At 40.0% G+C, this 16200-nt stretch overlaps 1 protein-coding gene across 7 annotated transcripts in view; it reads left to right on the top strand.

Annotated features, from left to right (window-relative positions):
* STOX2 (storkhead box 2) overlaps positions 1-16200 on the top strand; it is a 143309-nt gene that overhangs the window by 108436 nt on the left and 18673 nt on the right. The window contains exons 1-3 of one of the 7 annotated variants that reach the window (XM_030450015.1): positions 9844-9895; positions 10225-10358; positions 10485-10684. The exons of 5 other annotated variants lie outside the window; for them this stretch is intronic. In XM_030450015.1, the coding sequence (XP_030305875.1) occupies positions 10675-10684 (10 nt within the window). In that variant the 5' untranslated portion in view covers positions 9844-9895; positions 10225-10358; positions 10485-10674. Of the gene's footprint in view, positions 1-9843; positions 9896-10224; positions 10359-10484; positions 10685-16200 lie in introns of those variants that run through there. One more of the 7 variants, XM_030450014.1, reaches the window with a different exon arrangement.

Below are 16200 nucleotides of genomic sequence, written 5' to 3'. Positions count from 1 at the left end.
TAATTCCCATTATTTGAGGTAAAACACATCTTCCTGACAGACCAGCTTCTTAGTTCCCTTAATCCTGCAGTAAAGTGATAATCCTTGGTTTGTGAACTCATAGGCTGTTGCTAAGGAGAATGCTGTGATATCATAAAGTCAGCAGTGTGACTTCACTGTTGGTGGAAGCTGTGGTGGAAGGAGGTGGCCTGCTCTCTTGGAGGCCTGGGGAGAGGTTAATACTGCTGGTGTTCTGCAAGCTCTTCCTGAGGAGCAGTACCTGGCAAGCAGCCTCACATAACATCTGTCTTTGTAGATGGTAAGTGATGCAGTCAGAGCCTGAATGTAAGGGGAAAATCTTGTGATTGTTTGGCAAAGTTACTCCTGCCCTTGAAAGCAGTTGTGGTATCAGAAGTAAAATACCTGGGAAGTTACACAAGGCTTTGACATCCTCAGTCTCCAAATACCATGAGGAAGTTAGTCTGACTGCCGATGTGATTTTCTCAAAAACCAAGAATTCCTTGCTGTGTATTCCTCTTTGTCTGAAGAATATATTTTGCAAACCCAAAGCTTCTCTGGGAAACACTAGTTACATCAAAACTTGCATCAAGACAAGTTTCTCAGGAGCAAGGCAAAGACATGTAAATCACATTCAAAACTTTGTTCCCTAAAGCAGACTTCTAGGCTCTTACTTATACATGGAAGCATGAGGGGGATCCGTAACTCTAGGCATTCTGACTGAGACTTTCACATATTCCCACATAGTTTACATGCATAGATTCTTCTCATGTTCAAGTCTGAGCTTTTATGCCAGGTTCCAGAAACAAGTGCCTAAAATTAGGCCCCTAAGTAACTGTCCTGATTTTCAGAAGTGCTGAGAGTACAGCAGCACTCAATGGAGATAAAGGGAAGTGCAAATCTACATCAGTTTTGAAACTCAAGCTGTGCGTACTGGAAACAACATATGGCAATAAGAACTGAATTTGGCTCCTTCAATATCTCTGCCTTTGACCATAACAGGAAGTTTTTAGAGAAACATTGTGTGCAACTATAAAATGTCAGTGTTTATCTACTTTTTAAGAGTGAAGCTGTCAGAACCCAGGAAAAAAATATTAGTAAAAGAAAGCCATGGTTCCTTTTGTTTTAACGTTTGCTTTTGATTATGTTAGGGACCATATGATTGAACAACAGGAAAAGACATTCTTGCCTAGAATCAGTATTTTATTTTTAGTATTGATAATTCAATTTTTCTTTGTCACCTTTCTATGTGTCATATGAGAGGTCATGCAGAGGAATTTAGCAGGATTATGTATGTACAGCTGCCCCCATTGATTTAACTTTTGGAAGTTGTATAAGATAAATCATGTTAAAAACAGTATTCTTACTCCAGAACAAGGGGGATTTACACAGGTCTAATTACACCAAGATCATTCTGGCAGTAATTTAGTCTTTAAGACTAAAGCCATGAGGTCAGTTTGGATCTTATCCCTGTTACACAGATGTTGCCCAGATTGTGTTTAGAGAGTGTATCAAACTAGATGCTGTGTAACAAATCTACAGTGCAAAACCTTAGTTAAATGTAGTGCTAGAATGCAGGATGCACTCCAGGAACCCTTGTGTTTTCAAGTTCTTGTGGATAACACCTTCAAAAGACATATCTGCATTGAAGAGCTTCTCATAAAGCAGCAGAAGGTTTCTGAAGACAGTGTTGACCATGACTTACCTAACTGCTTTCACATGTTTTGGTTGACACTGCCCAGACCACTAGTGCTCCCTCAGTAGACTGATGTTGCGCATGTGCCTTATAATGCACGCTTCTAATTTACTCTTTCTTTACTATCCTGTAGGCTCCATCCTTCCCCTAGCTTTAGTCTTGCACCATAAAAGCTTCAGAGCAACCCTTTGGAGAAAAAGCCTAATGTTTCTTTTTAGTGACCCTGCCTGCTCCAGACACTGGGAGGGCTCATTCAAAGCCCTGTAGAATGCTTGTTCTCTTGGCAGAGTCAGGCATTCAGGCTCATGCCTGAGCATCCAGGATTGCTCCCTCTGGTGGGTCGCTGGCTCTTGGGCCTTGGCTTTGAGCTGCAGCACAGGATTCAGTGGCTCTTTCAGGCTTTTAGCCGAGACTTTGCAGAGGCTTTCATTGAATCCTTTGTGTGGCATGGGGTGAAGGTCAGCCTAGGAAACAAAACAGCCAAGCACCGAATGGATGCAGAGTACATGCAGATCTGCATTCACAAACAACTGTCTTTTTTTTTTTTTTTACTTCTTTCTTCACTGATACACACAGCCATTCCCACTTTGCTTATTCCAGCAGTCCTGTAGATCCTTATATTTCCGAGCCTTCCTACAGCTGGAGGCACTAAATTTATTTCTAAATTGTTTGGTTATCATTTCTGTTTCCGTTTAGCCCTGCTAAGCATTTGGATTCTTTTAACAAGTCTTTCATCATTAACATCACATATGCTGGCTGCATTGCCTGCTTTAAGAGTAAAAAATCATCTCTTTCCTCATGTTTCCTTTTAACCTGTTGGGTTTTTTTCTTACTTACATTGCTTCTTGGTTTTCTCTAATCATCTGCTGCTAATTCAATCTTCATAGCCTAGTTTTTTCATTAGGTAGCCTCTATATCAGCTCTTTAAGACAAAAACTTGTAACCACCAAAGAACCAGAAGGAACAAGAGAGGTTTCAAGAAATTCTCTTAGGGCTACTTACATCCCTTTTGGGCGTTTCTGCTTCTAATGTCCCAGATGGGGTGGCCAGGTGAGGAGGGAGGCATGGACCATCCTCCTCACCATGTGTAGTGCAGTGTTAACTGATGATCAGAAATGCTTTTGGAGCAGCACTGGCAGAAACACTCTTTGCCTTTCTAAATAAGAGTAATGTGCCCTTGGGCCCATAAGGTCTGGGTGAATTAAAGTCCTGCCTGTAGGCCTAGCTCATTGAAATAATATGGCAGTAACTGTAAGTCCTTTTTTTTTTATAGTCCAGAATAAGGAATGACAACATAATGACAAGATAAAGAATTGCTTCCTTTTTTTTTATTTTTTATTTTCATCTCTTGTTTTAATGTGTCCTAAGAAAATACTGTCTTGCTACGGCATACAGTGTAGTCATTCTGAACTTAGATGTATACAGCATCTGTGCTTTGATGCCAAAATTTTGTTACATATGGTTTTCTCTGTGTGTACTGTTTACTTGCCTAATTTGTTCAAGAAATTATCCCAAATTTCTCCTTTTGCTAGCCTTTTGGTTTAGTTTAATGTAAGTCAAGATCATCATCAGCTCCTGAAATTGTTTCAGGAATCTAGTCCTGATATCCTAGTTCAGGTCTCTATACTGAATAAGATGGCAAAGACAAAGTTATCTTTATGTTCTCCCATCTTTCAGAAAACTGGGTCATAATGACACTTCGGGAGCACAAGGACTCTTCCACAATCTACTGCTTTATAAGCGATTGGTGAAAGTGCAAGAGGAAAGTCTTGTCAAGCTCAGTTTACAATGCAGAGGAGAGAAAAGGATGGCAAGTTTTGGTTTCAGGAAATGGTTAACAGTGTTCTATGCAGCAGGGATCAATACCAAATATTTGAGTTTAATTGCCATATTAGGAATCTGAAGGATGGAGAGGATAGTGAAGTGGTAACCCTATCTGTCAGATCACAGCTGTTCAGGTTCATTCAGATGCCTGAGGAGGACTTCAGAAGGCACTAGCAACAGCTGAGTGAAACAGCTGAGCAATTCTGCAAAATAGTGACATCAGCAATGTAGTGTAGAGCAGTGCAGTGAACGCTGGCAAAATAGTGCTCAAGTAAGGTTTCTTACTTTTTTAGGAGCATGATCTGCACTGCACATTGCTGGAGTCAGTGCTGAGCGTGTTACATGAGCCAGGAGCGATAATTAAAAGTGGTAATACGGAAGACTAAGTTAGGAGATATGTTGAAAGTCATGCAAGAGATGGCTGTCTGTGAATTTCATCCTTGTTTTGCATACCGTGTTGAGTTTTATGGCTCACGTACAAGGAGATATTCAGATTCCTGAAAATTCACTTTAAAAAAAAAATGAAAGGACGGGAGGAGGGGAGCAACAGTTGTTGCAACAGCAACTGGAGCAACAGTAGTAAAACGCCTCCTGTAGGTTTTGTTTTACTGCTTCCTGAAATAGTGTGAGTGCTCAGTGAAATTAAGAAGCAAAAAGCGTGTGAAATGGGCAGGAGGAAATATTTTAATCTGGTGAGTTGTTTAATTGTGGGAACCCCAGGTTCCAGGTACTGTCATTTATTTGGGGAGGTAGTTTTTGTTTGCTGCAATTGTTGATACTGATACTAATTGGGAAAAAAATTAAAATCTACCAGTCCTTGAGGATCTCAAACTGTGTCTGTCTGAAATGAGGGTATTTCTCTTTAGATGCTGTGCACAGTAGTGGCAATCTGTGCAGTTGGTTTTCCTTTAAGGTGTTTGACCTTAAACTGCTGCATGAGAGGCAGCAGATCTGGTGCGTTGCTGAACTGTTGTGCTGTAGCATTTTCCATGTTCCTGTCCTCACAGCTGATTCCTGCACAGGAGACCAAAGGAATGACTTGGAAAGAATTTTGAGCCATTTGGGTAACAGGGGCCACTGCATCTACAGCATGCAGGTCATTCACAGGGGCATAATATTGTACTACAGCTACTTCATGTATTATGTTGTAAAATACTTTTTATTTCATAGGCATTAAAGTATATATATAAAGTTCTTTAATCTACTTCAGCCGTAGTCAAAACTCTACTTTCCACCACAGGGTAAAAATGACCCAGTAAACTCTCAGCTGCTGTCTTAGGAGTGTCTATAACCTTTTCTTTTTAAAACCACTTTGGCACTATTTTAATTGATTCCATGCCTGGCCTTTTCATCAGTTCTCTTCTAGCCAGGAAAAACAGGGCTGTTAAAGGCTGCTGCAGTACCATGGGACTTGTGTTCACTGTTGCAGGTTCTTATTTTAACCTGAAGTTATCTGCCAGTCATCACTATTTGTTTGAAAAGCTGTAACCACTGAAGTATCATCTTTGGGATGAAAATCCTTCCATGGTTACAGCAGTCAATATAAATGAGAGGGCACAGTATGTCGTTGGATTGAATTGCTAATCATCCCTTCACCTGTCAAGAATTTTAGGTGTTGACAAGACTCTTACTCTGTGTTTGCTGCAGCATCCCCAGCCACACTGAAAATGCTTTCTGGCTAAACCAGACAGGATAGTGAAGAACATGAGGCTAAGACAGACTGACTGTTATATTTCAATATCCATATTTTGTGCTTTCATGAATGTTTGCAAAGGAATATTTTTCCCTGCCTTTATCAAATTTCACCTTAAAAGAAAATACCTAGATTTATCATTGTTTGTTGTTATAGGTTTTTTTCCTTCTTTTCTCTTTCATGTGCTTGGTTCCTCTTGCCAAACCTCCTCTAGTGTCAGATTTTTGTAATGCTCCTCTCTTTTCTTGTATTTACTGTTTGTTTCCAGAAAACAGGCAGGCTTTTTTTTTTTTTTTTTTTTGAGGGGGTTATGTGGTCCATTAATGACAATATAGCTTTAGTGTTAATTGAATTAATTTAATAGTAACAGCTTTCTATGCAAAAAACCCCAAAACTTTCATCCCTCACATCTTGTAGTCCTAGCTGCAAAATCTGTTAGAGAATTCTGTGTCATTTAAAATGTCACATGCTTTCCAATGACCTGTAATTTAAAAAAGCCTCAATTAGTAGTTGATTTCTGAAAAAAAATGGTTGTTTTACCTACTGGGCTTTTGGGAGAAGGAGTTCTGTGGGTTGCTTTGTTTTTCCTCTTAAGACTTGATGGGTTCATTCAAATGCTGCTTACTGGGCTGTTGTATCAGCAAGCCTGGTGGGGGTTATGGTTTTGTCCTGCAGCAGGTAATATTTAAAGTATTTTTTTGTTTTCATTTGTTTCTGTGACTCCTTCTAGACTGTGATAAAGTGGAGATATTTAAAAATGGGTAACATGATAAGAATTGGATGGCTGAAGATTCTTAATCATACCCACAGGGTGAGCTGTGTAATAGGTAAGGTCATGATCTTGCGAGTAAAAGAAGGAATATTTGCTTCAAACTCACTAGTTATAGGCAGCTTAAAAAAAAGCTGGAACTGGTTGTTCAGTTGTGGGGTCACCATGAACCACCAACATAGTACAGCTGTGAAAAAATCAAATTTCATTCTTATTATATATAGGACAGTAGATTTCCATTAGAAGTATGAAAATTTCAATTTCCTTGTACCTGACACAGGTGAGCAGTTAGCTGGAGCACTAGAATATGGTGCAGAATTCTGCTTGTTGCTTTTAAAAGAAACGTTATGTAAGTTGGAGTAAAATGTAGAAGAGTCTTGAGGAAATTATTACTGGGACAGGAGAGGCAGACATGTGAAAGAACACTAACAGTGTGCTTTTTTCATGCCAGGGGAATGAGATCAGGAGGAGGGGAGATATGTTCTCTGCAAATACATTGGGATGTAAGCAGCAGGAAGGAAAAAAGGAAAGAGAATTTAAGCTTCTAGACAACATTAGCACAAAACCAGATGGTCAATACTTGGTGGAATATTGCTGTATTTAATACCCTGATCATGTTCCTCTTGTGTTATCTTAAGTAATTTCTTAAAAGAAGCATGGGATTTGTTCAGGTAAGACAAGTGGAACTTATTAGCATAGTGCAAGTATACTGTTATTAGAGGAGCACTAGCATGTAAAATTCTTTAGTATGAACAGATTTCCTAAAGAAATACATGTAAGTTTGTATCTTTTCTGATGTTCCTTTCTCTCATTTCTTCTGGGTCCACAGGACTCGTGGTTTGTGTTGTGTGTTTGGATGCTTCCTGGCTTAGGAAATTGGTTCTTGTAGAACTAATGATAGATAATAATGATATATGACCATAGTCTCTGCAGCTACAGACTCCAAATGCTGAGTGATGATGGCTGATTTAGCCTCTGAAATTCAGAATCCGCTTAAACTAGTACAGATTACTCTTGAGTTTTCTCATGCTCTTGATAACCTTCTTGACATCTTTTGGCTGTCTTGTTTTTTAACATTTTTTGTTCTCTGCCCCCCATTTGAGCACATTCTTTTTCTAGTCCTGACTTTCTCTCTGGTGACAATGAAAGGGCTGTGGCAAAGGAAGGGAATCCCAGGCCCTGGCTCAGCCGGGCTCAAGGATGTATACAAGCTAATGTGTGGAGTTTGACAAAGGAGTCTGTGTTCCACTCCAACACAATGTGTGTGCAAAGGAAGAAAATGGGATCTTTACATAATCTGCTTTCTCAGTGTATGATGGACATGGATCTCGGGCTACCCTGTATTCTGTATGGGTCTATGCGGATGCACGTGCATGCATGGAGTGTTACAGGGAGAAGTATGTGGCCTGTTAGTGCCATACACTGTCAATTAAGGCAGCTTTTGTTTCAGCACCAAGTTCTGTAATGTAGTAAGGGGTGATGTGGGATGGAAGAACAGAGGAACTGCCTTAATTGGGAAGAACGTGGTATTTTAGCTAGGCCTTCCTTTGGCAAGGTCACACTGCAGTAGCATCACTGATGATGGTAGTAGTGGTTTATCCACCAACTTCAGCTCTTCTAAACATTCTTGTTAGTATTTTCCCTGCTGCTGATCTCTGCCTGGTAAAGGCATGTCTAAATGTATGTGCAAGCAAGATGCATGCGCATCCCTAGGTGCACCATGAGCACCTCAGCATCTCTAGGGCATCATACATGCAGAAGGAATTGCCTCATTCAATGAGCTTACAACTCTATTAGTCTGTTCAGAGTAGTCATAACTTTAGTTTAAATGCTAGAGAAATTTGTTAGAGAAAAGATATTTGGGTCCTGGTTTTATCTTTACGTTTCTTGTGCCAGTATTTTAACTTTGGTGATAGTAGCATGACTGCTGCTACAAGAACTTGAGCATCTGTGGACAGGCACAAGCCCAGCTATTCAGCTTTGCATTAACATTGTTTGCTGCAAAGGAAAAGCAGATTGAAGCTCTTGTTTTTTTCTTTCACTAAGTGCCTGCTGTAATTCACTTTTAAGCCCTCAGAAATTTTTCCTCTTGGCACGAGTTTTGTTGCTGTAAAGTGGGTGTGGGCTTAGCAGACAAACAACCAGAGTTTCTGTGGAATGATCCTGAGGGACCGAAACATGGCAAATGCCTAGTTGGATTCGTTAAAGGCTTTGCGGCTGATCCTGCAGCCCTAGGGAAGGCAAAACTCCTGTAAAGTTGAAGAAAGATTTCCTGGAATGAGGCCTTCCAGGGAATACAGAACTAGACGACTGTGTGTATAGCAAAAGCCCAGCTTTTGATGTTGGGATCTTGACTACTGTGCAGGGACCAGTGTAGCAAAACACCCAGCTTACCCTACACTTGTAAATGAGCTTCTCTGTGATATGACTTTGCTGCATAACAATTGCCATGGACCTGTAAACAAAAGTCAGCTTTGGTTGTCTGACTCAGCTGTTTATTTATATGTCCTCTTGAAACACTTTCACAGACCTATTTTAGGCTGGGTTTGACTCTCCCACTGGCAGGGTAGTTGTAAGGCTGGGGCCTGCAGCATAGGGAGGTAGTGACCTTTGTATTTTATTCAGTCCCAAACACTTGGTTCATTCTTTCAGAACTAAGGGAACTGCCTGTCCTAGCATAGCACAAGTAGCTCCTGAAGTTCTGTGTTTCAGGATTTTATGGATGATGTGCCTACTGTGCTCGGAACAGTTTCAGAGTGCTTATGATATGGGAACCTTTTAAGAAATGCCTCGTGGCTGCACTTGCTTTTTTTTTTTTTTTTTTTTTTTTATGTTTGCCCTGCATTTTTGCATATCTTTCTTATTTTGATAGCTAAATCATGACTAGAAATAGTTCTTTTGCAGTTAAGGCAATTTTTAATGTTTCTTTCTCTTAAAAGAACAGCATCTCTTAAAACAGCAGCATCTGTCTCTCATAACACATTATTCCTTCCTCTTCTGTGTTTTCCTGATGATATAGCTTAGCATATCCTCACCAAGCAAAGGGAAACCTAGCACTGGGACTGAGATCCTGACACAGTGACCTCGTTCTAAGCATTACCTCCTTTGTCAGTAGCAGCAGCAGCTGAAGCAGCTCCGCTGGCTCTCGGCACTTGGATCAGTTTGACGTTTTGTGGCTGGCATGGCTTCAGCCAGCTCACTTTGTTGTGAGCCTGAATGGAGAATGGGATGATGAAAAATGAGCTTGCAAGAACTTGTCCTCTGCTTCTAATTTTTTGATAAACAGTTTGCAGCAGCACAACTTTGCTGGAGTGTACGGTAGAGCTGTTTGTTACATGCAGGTCTGCAGCATTTTTCAGGACTGACAAAGGATAATAAATCTTTCTTTTTAAACAATAGAGTAAAAACTGGTAAGTGTAATGCTAAATAGTGAATAATTTCAGAAAATATTGCTATCTGTCAGTGTGCACACATATATCTGCATTTGTGGTTTTGTGTATTGGGGGGGTTTGTGTTACATCAGGAAGATATGCTGGGGGTGAATTTTTTGTCTTGGCTATAGGGTTAAAGCTTTAGCTTGTTTTTGCTAATGCATGTGAATAGCTTTCTTGTCCACTTAATGAGGAGGCTGGCTTGTTATCCTGTACAATGCAGCTGGGCACTGTTCCAGAAGCTGAGGCACTTCGTTTCAAAGACAAAGAAGCCAGTGCAGACGTAGGGAGAAACCTGGAACGTTGCGCCGTAATTTTTTCACAGCGATGACTCATTTCAGTTCACAAAGGATTCTGGGCAGGGTAGTGAGAAGTCAGGTTGGCTGATCCATTCCTATGACTTCACTTTGCAGAGAGCCAGGGAGAAGAGGAGTGACACTGCAGAATCCTGAGGCACTGCAGTGGAGAGGTGCTTTGCGAAGACTGTGAGTGCCTTTGGAACAGGGGGTGGTGTCAGAATGAGATTCCAGCCATTCTGTGGAAATAGGGCGAAAAGAGAGAGATGTTTGCAAAACACTGTGTGGGAGTTATATTTGTAGTCCCCTTAAGATTCTCTACCTCCACCTCCCCTGTAATTTCTTAACCGTTTATTTCTTGTACTTATGTGAGAATTGTGTGAAATAGCATTCCTTTCTGGGGAACTGCATAGATACTACACTATTTTTTATATTCTGGAAGCCCCTATTTCCTGCTTTAAGAGGTGGGTGTTCAGCATATTACTGCCTAAAAGCATGCTTTGTTTTTCTTCTTTCAGGTCCTGTGGCACTGACCTATGCTGCAGCCAGCCAGCTTCCACAGTGATATAAAGCCCCAATATGCACATTGTTGTTACATGACAGCTACTCTGGATACTGTACTGGAGCATGGAACCAGACCATAGGGGTTCAGGTAAGTCCCCCTTTTTTAACATATTGTGTGCCAGGAATATAGACATGGACATTTATTAAAAGATACATTTAAAATATTGTTTGAGGAAACACATTCTAAAGCACACAATATATTAAAAAACTACAGTCCTTCTTCCCAGGAGAAGCAACACCACCAAAATCTCCTCGACTGAATCCTCTGGGAAAGTTCCGTGCTCCAGCAGAAATTTTATGATTGTAGTTGTAACATGTACTGGGATATCACTTTGGATCAGGAGGCAGCTGGCCACAGGACGTGAACAAAGACAAGGAAACTTAAATCACAGGAAACACGCAGGATGAATGCATGTAAGACAACTCTTCTGGCTGGGGGCAATTTAGCACCTGTTTCTGAACATTAGTGCCACTTGGTGAACCTAAATATCCTGCTTTTAGCTTGGTCCAAATAATTCAAAAGCTCAGTTTACATGCTTGCAGTTAGTAACTGGCAAGGGACTAGAATGTTTTTAAGAGACCAATGTTTGTCATGGGATTGGTCATTATTAAGAATCCAGTGTTTTCCTTGGGCTGGTTAGAATTGGAGTGGTTACATTGCCAGATCACATTCTTGAAGTGTTCTTGATCAGTATCTGCAAGGGAAGGTGTGTTTTGGTGTGAGTGCATTTCAGAAGTGCAGAAGGAGCTTGCTGGTTAGCAAATGTGTTGCTGTGTTTGTTGAGCCTTTGTGTAAGCTGCTCCTAACCAGGAATAAATGGGTGAATCTTTAATGTATTTTTTTTCTTATTGTTATCAGTCCTCTGATATGTGCAACTGCCTAGTAAACACAACCTGCAGCTTTGTTCATAAAATATTCCAGGAAATGTGGTTTAAGGGGACGATTTAGCTGTGACTGAGAACAGTGCAGGTAGCACACCTTCTGATTTTCTTTATAACAGATTTTGCCAGTAAAATGAGTTCTTTGCTGTATTAGCATGCTGGTGTAGTTCTAAGGTATTTCAGAGTAATCTGGGTACCACCACAGAAATCTGCACGTTCTACTTGTTCTTCCCTCCTGTTCTTTAATCAGATGGAAATGTCTGGTTTAAAATGGCAATTAGATATCATTGTTGTGAGTTCACATAGGAAGGGTTTTGTTTGTTACATCTGCGTAAGTATTCTATAACTAGAGTGATTCAGTCATGTTAGGGTTTCGGGGGAGCAAGGGGTTAAAATGTGTAATTTGGGCCAGACATGTAACTTCTTAAGCATCTGTCCCATCTTTAAGTAAATCTGAGAATATGTCTTACTAGAAGAGGCTTTTCACTTAATGATATTCTTGAAAAGAAGTTATAATATTCTGCCTATTACCAGTAGTTCTGGTTTTGTTTGCTACCTTTTGTTTGAAAAAGGATCTTCCTGTAGTTCTTCCCAGAATGAAAGCATAGGTGGCTGTTGACCAGAACAGGCTGTTGGCAAGAATTTTTTTGTAAGACGTTTTTGTTCTGACCACCAATATAAACATGAGGTGCCTGAAGTTACTGTGCTGTAATTGGATGTTTTCTGATTAGTAATCTAATTCTGTAAGCAGCAAAGGTAGTGAAGTCACATTTCCCCTGACAAGTGGTTTTTTGACTGGATTTTTTCCTGTCCAGTGGGAGGTGACTGTGGCTGAAGCTCTGTGGAGATGGATCCTGCATAGCAAACACCCATTGTAGAACCTCTTGTCTAGTGATCATTGACCTCTCTGACACATGCATGTACACAGACTGTGATTGTGCAAGCTTTGTTTCCTGTGGAAACCAGACTAAAATTTGTGTTTAAAAGTGTCCTGATCCGTAGGAAATAGATGCTGGATGGGGAAGAGAAACTCTGGCTTCCTGTATTTCACAGGATATAGAGTGTAATCACAGGGTCTCTTCTCCACTTTAGGAAAATAATGTGGATACATTCTAATAAAGTGTAGCTTTTCACTGCAGTTTCCTTAATTTCCCTTCACAATGGCTGTACAGAATTGGCTCCATTTATACGTCAAGAGGTGATTTTTCTGTCTATACACAAACTTCATGACACAGGGAGTTTGACTTCCAGGTCACTTCTTTCCAGAAGCAGAATCACTAATAAAAATTCTGTCTTCAGTATGTAGTTGATACCTTAATTGCTGATACATGGTGCAGAATACAGTCTACCTCATTTTCTCCCAGGATGGTGGCACCCAGACTTTCAGAGAACAGAGAAACTGGATAAACTGGCACAGGAAAGGTTCTGACTGGTGTGGGTTCAGGATGTGTGAATTTCCATTCCCGGCTCTGTTGCAGACCATCAGTTTCTCAACTGTCTGTTCAGGAAAGTTACAATTATCTAATTTTTTTTAATGTTTTCATGAAATCCACTGAAGAAATATGACATGTAAGAGCTCAGTGTTTATTTTATGTGCTACATAGTCTTTTGTTCTAAGTAACAGTAATTATTTTTTTCCCACAGGGTAGCACTACAAATCCCCAAGGCTTAAAGGAGGACAGATCCCATTCATTGTTTGTTAAGTGCTTAGATATTTTTGAAAATGAAATGCCACTTTAAAAGAAGAAAACTTAGAAAACTTTTTAATGAAAAATTCTTCAGAGAAAAGTTTTAAAAGACACTGCAGGAACAGAGCTAAAGCTATATATATATATGTGTATATGTATCTTGTATTTTAACAAAACATACAGTCAGCTGTTGAAAACTGCTTTCTGAGCTCCAGTTTCCATTTAATTAGGAACATAAACATATGAAAGTCAAGGATAGTAATTTGATTTCAAACGAAAGCTGCTTGAGACAAGCATCAGTCAGACCTAACAAGAGCCATATGCTAGATCTTTTATCTAAGTGATGTGGTCTTCCAAAAAAAAATTAGGAGATGCATATTTGATTTTTAAAAACAGATCTTCGATAAAGAAGGTGAAGTAAGCCTTCTGTTCAGTAGGCTAAGCACTATTTATGCACAAAATTGATGTTAATGTATTAACTCATAGTTGCATGATATTTTCTGTTGTGCATCAGAGTAGCTTGCTCACTGAACTGTAACCACAAGTTGCTTGTAATTTCTCAGAGCCACAGGACAGTTAAGATCTTTTTAAAAGTTAGAGCCTTCGTTAGCTGAGGGGCTTCTAGCTTTTTATCGCTAGATCTATTAAAAGTTATACATGTGTTCTAGGCTTTTTAAGCCAAGAGCCAGTAATTAATTGCCTCCAACAGGCAGTTTTGGTCAACAAGCTATGGGGGTAATTCTGGCACAACAATGGTGAAACAAGAGTTCCCTTGTCAGTATGAAGAAGGTTGAAAAGCACTCAATGGAAAACAATAAGGCTTAACAGGCAATAGTCTCTTACAAAACAGAAGGGAAGGCTCTCACATAAACCAATATTTGTTGGCCATTTCTATTGCATTTAAATCCATTTAAATTATGATTTTATGGACAATTATAATGTTCTTTATAGTTAGCTAAGTGACTGTTAGGCTCACAAACATTTGCAACCAGGATGTGTGTTACTCTGGCATACTAACTATAGCATGCTTTAATAGAGATTGTGTTAACATTAAGGAACTGATGCTGAATGCTTTATACTGATAAGTTGCGTGAAGTGTAGTTAGTGTTTCAGGGCAAACTTTTGGCTTGTTCTGATTGACAAGAGCCCAGACATGTGCAGACTGAAAGTTTCTGTGCACTGACCTAGAAAAGCAATTCATGCTGGAGGCCTGCTTTGAAAGGAAAGATTGTAGGCAATGTGCAAAGGTTACTAAAATCCAGGTAAAGTTTATAATTCCTTAACTGGTACTTAGCTAGTTTAAAGTTAGCACCTCCTGACTGGGGGTGGTCCCAGATGTGGATCTCTGCAGGATCTTGGCAGTCAGAGGGAGAGGATGGGCTGCTTCCAGGGGTGAGCTAAGTAACTGGTTTCAGTTCTTGTCCCAGCATCCCTCTGGGGACCGCTGGGAGGCTGCAGAGCAAACCTTCATAAGTCAGCAGCACTTGCTAGGCTTCATGTATAACCTTTCTTGAGTTTCTTCCCCACCTCAGGAAGCTGATTATAGTATTAAGGCCCATTCTTTATATCAATACACCTTTATATCATTCTGGTTAGGAATGGATGGATCACTCTGGCTGCAAGGGAAAGGTCTTCCTCTTGCTCTCCCATCCGGGTGGCTGTGTAGGTGGCAGTGTGAGTGCATGTCTGGGGATAGATGTGGGGTACTTTTGCCATGGTGCTTTGGTTTATTAGAAAGAATTTTTTCACAGAAAGGGTGATCAGACATTGGAAGGGGCTGCCTGGGGAGGTGGTGGACTCTTCGTCCCTGGAGACATTTAAAAAGCGACTCGATGTGGCACTCAGTGCCATAGTCTAGTGACTGTGGCGGTAGTTGATCAAGGGTTGGACTTGATGATCTCTGAGGTCCCTTCCAACCCAGCCTATTCTATGATTCTATGATTCTATGATTCAGACAAAACAATTCAGGAGGTTACTACCCTTCACCCAGATGCCCTTAAAGTTACCCAGGGAGCTCATTTCAGTGCCCGATGAACCTGAAGAGGTTAAACCTCAATTGAGGGTAATATATGCTTATCTGTTTGGCTCAGCTGAACTTAGTACTGCCCACAAGAATGCCCATGGTGTGAAGGACAGTAGTTTCTTGAATTGCTTAGCAAAGTCTTCATAATTCCTACCATAATCCTGATTCTTTTTAGACATGAAACTAATCATTATGTAAACTGATCCCCTACACAAAGTCCATGGTGACTCTTGATAAAACTCAGTAATCTTACATGTTTGGCTGATTACAAAGATTCATCTGTGAACAAGTTGGAGCTGACAGTGAGTATAATTATTAGTAATAGTAATATAATAGCTGTTATGTTCTTTACCCATTCTCAAATTATGAGGGGACAAATTATATTTACTCTCTAGTCATGTGAAAGTGTATCTCACTTTTCCCTGTAAACTGCCTTTGATCTTCTTGATTGCCATTGCCTGTAAAGCATTTTTGGCAGGAACCTTCCAGATGTATCTGAATTAAAAATTATCCAGAAAAGGTTAGATATTAAGGTCACCGTTCTGTGGTCATATAAGAGTGAGGAGGTACAATGTTCTGAAGCTGTGCTAGGATTGCAGCATTGGTCTGATCAGGCCTGATTAGGCAGAAGCAATCAGAAGACAGCATAGCAAAAATGTGAATTTTAAATCATTGTTGTGTCTTGGGTAAGGTGTATCACTGTTGTACAACAGACTGTACAAGAAGAGTATTGAAAAATACTGCTCATAAGTCTCACTGAAGCAGTTACAGTTATGCAATTTACTACTCCCACTAATTCTTTTTTTTTTCAAAGTGCTGAGTGTAATGCAAGATTAAATGCATTTTGATAATCAGTTTTAGAAACTGCTGTTTCTGTTTAGTAGGTGTAGTAGGAATATGGAATTTATAGGGCAAATATTCGATCCTCTAAATTGTGGAGCAAAGTTTGAATTTGAATTAATTTCCAGTAATTTGATTCCTAATTTGGTCACAAGGTATTGCTCTGTGGCAGCAGAAATGGGGTGATTTCCCTGAAATTCCAAAGCCATTTAGGTGAAACTATCTCTGGCTACTGGCTGACCTGTGGCTAGAAAAGGATTTGTAGTCAAGTCCCTCTTGTTCTGTCTATTTCATTATTCCCTTTCCACTGGCAAAGAAAATTTTTTAGCTTGCTGCTTCCCTCTATCTGAGATCCTTGGGGAACTCTTACCACTTTAAGAGGATGTGCAGAGTGAATCTGAAAGCATTTCTGTATTTATATAAAGTATTGTAATATGGACCTGTATTTGTGTAGTCAAGCCAGTATTATCAAATTGTAATGTCTCCTATAACTTTCC

This window comes from Calypte anna, chromosome 4A (genome assembly GCF_003957555.1).
Source record: "Calypte anna isolate BGI_N300 chromosome 4A, bCalAnn1_v1.p, whole genome shotgun sequence".
Classification (NCBI taxonomy): Eukaryota; Metazoa; Chordata; class Aves; order Apodiformes; family Trochilidae; genus Calypte; species Calypte anna.
Note: the sequence above shows the minus strand (reverse complement) of the source record. Positions and strands in the feature narration are given on the sequence as shown.